The 2,500-nt window shown below is 51.7% G+C and overlaps 1 protein-coding gene across 1 annotated transcript in view; it reads right to left on the minus strand.

The window, feature by feature from the left end:
• The window catches only part of ntmt2 (N-terminal Xaa-Pro-Lys N-methyltransferase), a 17,104-nt gene extending 17,047 nt beyond the window's left edge, over positions 1-57 (minus strand). Inside the window, exon 1 of the mRNA XM_055165291.1 lies at positions 1-57. This exon is cut by the window's left edge and continues 214 nt beyond it. Coding sequence (XP_055021266.1) covers positions 1-57 — 57 coding nt within the window.
• Positions 58-2,500: the final 2,443 nt, after the last annotated feature.

Below are 2,500 nucleotides of genomic sequence, written 5' to 3' on the forward strand. Positions count from 1 at the left end.
CCCGTTCACCTGCCCGTTCACCTGCCCGTTCACCTGCCCGTTCACGTGTCCGTTCATCTCGCCGTGTGCTCGCCCGCGCTCGGTGACGTCAGCGTGTGGTTTGGCGGCGGCGGCGGCGGCGGGGGGGGCGGGGTTAGGGGGGCGGGGTTAGGGGGGGCGGGGGCGTCGGGGGCGGGACCAGGGAGGCCTCCATCTGCAGGGACAAAGGTCAGAGGTCACACACAGGGTCAGTCTCGTCCTGAAGAGACCGAGGAGGTCACAAAGAAAACTTCACACAAAGAGAACACGACCTGAGTCTGAGGAGAACGCGACCTGAGTCTGAGGAGAACGCGACCTGAGTCTGAGGAGAACGCGACCTGAGTCTGAGGAGAACGCGACCTGAGTCTGAGGAGAACGCGACCTGAGTCTGAGGAGAACGCGACCTGAGTCTGAGGAGAACGCGACCTGAGTCTGAGGAGAACGCGACCTGAGTCTGAGGAGAACGCGACCTGAGTCTGAGGAGAACGCGACCTGACTCGGGCGTCTGGAGAACAGGACCTGACTCAGTCTGAAGAAAGAACCATAATAACATAAAGACTAAATGAGCCTGTTTGGACTCGAGTCGTCACAGACGCTTCGTTCTCGTCTGCAGGTCGTTTCTTTTCAGAAACTCGTTGGTAAAACGAGTTTCTGCATGAACACAACATTTCAACACTTCAGGTCATTTTCTTACAGATTTAAGAGTTTAGATCTTCAAATTTGGACAAATTCTTTTGCAGTGAACCAGAGCACCCCCCCGACGAAGACCTGACTCTGTGGAGAACAGGACCTGACTCGAGCGTCTGGAGAGAACACGACCTGACTCGAGCGTCTGTGAAGAACAGGACCTGACTCGAGCGTCTGTGGAGAACACGACCTGACTCGAGTGTCTGTGGAGAACAGGACCTGACTCGAGTGTCTGTGGAGAACACGACCTGACTCGAGCGTCTGTGGAGAACAGGACCTGACTCGAGCGTCTGGAGAGAACAGGACCTGACTCGAGCGTCTGTGGAGAACACGACCTGACTCGAGTGTCTGGAGAGAACAGGACCTGACTCGAGCGTCTGTGGAGAACACGACCTGACTCGAGCGTCTGTGGAGAACAGGACCTGACTCGAGCGTCTGTGGAGAACACGACCTGACTCGAGCGTCTGTGGAGAACAGGACCTGACTCGAGCGTCTGTGGAGAACACGACCTGACTCAAGCGTCTGTCAGACCTGTTCACAGATTCTTCACAGGTCAGACTGGACAGAACATTGGTCCCTGTAGGGCATCAGGTTTAAACACCCCACACACACAGAGAGAGAGAGAACAGAGAACAGAGAACCAGAACCAACAGAACCAGAACCAGAACCAGAACCAGAACCAGAACCAACAGAACCAACAGAACCAGAACCAACAGAACCGACACCAGGACCTGCAGCTGATTTCACACTATTCATAAACCACACAGAATTTGAAAACCTGATTCAGTCTAAGACTAGAACTAAACCGGAACTAAACCAGGACTGAACCAGAACTAAACCAGGACTGACCCAAATTTAAACAAGCATTAAACCAGGATTAAACCGGGACCGAGCCAGGACTAAAAGTGGACTAAAAGTGGACTAAAAGTGGACTAAAAGTGGACTAGGGCACATGCAGCGTGCGTTCGTTACCGGCTGTGGGGGTGTGAGGTCTTACAGAGTCCCTCTGTCAGAGTCGTCTGGTCCAGATCTGGTCCAAGACCCGGATCAGGTTCAGGGGGAGGAGCCAAGACAGAGTCCTGTTCCCTGGGGGGTGTGGCAGAGTGGTTAGCCTCAGCGGGGGGGCTCTGGGTTTAGAGTCGAGAGAAGGAGCGAAAACCAGACGCTTCACATGAAACATCAGGTCCTCCAGGTCCTCCAGGTCCTTCAGATCCTCCAGGTCCTCCAGGTCCTTCAGATCCTCCAGGTCCTCCAGGTCCTTCAGATCCTCCAGGTCCTCCAGATCCTCCAGGTCCTCCAGGTCCTTCAGATCCTCCAGGTCCTTCAGGTCCTCCAGATCCTCCAGGTCCTCCAGGTCCTTCAGGTCCTCCAGGTCCGTCAGGTCCTCCAGATCCTCCAGGTCCTCCAGGTCCTCCAGGTCCTTCAGGTCGTGTATGTCGCTCCAAGTCCAGGTCTGGACTAGATGTGGTGTAAAGTCTAAACTCTGACGTGGATCTGAAACATCTGGACTTCAGGACGTTTCAGACGCAGGAAAATCACTTTATTCATGAAAATAAAACTTTTATTTATTTATTTATTAAAAATCTGAAGTTTGTTGTTTGATTTTGATTCATGAAAATTCATGTTGATGAAACTTTTATTATTTTTTATTTCTTTGAGTTTGTGATGTTTCGTTTCTGTTTAATTTAATCATTTTTGGTTTTATGTTTGTTTTTTATTTGGAAATTCAGTTTGTGTTTCAATAAAACAAATCTGAAGACGACAGAAACTCAGGTCACGAGTCTCTGACCTGAAG

This window comes from Boleophthalmus pectinirostris, unplaced genomic scaffold (genome assembly GCF_026225935.1).
Source record: "Boleophthalmus pectinirostris isolate CB_2022bp ecotype Guang Dong unplaced genomic scaffold, ASM2622593v1 HiC_scaffold_7, whole genome shotgun sequence".
In the NCBI taxonomy this organism is placed as follows: Eukaryota; Metazoa; Chordata; class Actinopteri; order Gobiiformes; family Gobiidae; genus Boleophthalmus; species Boleophthalmus pectinirostris.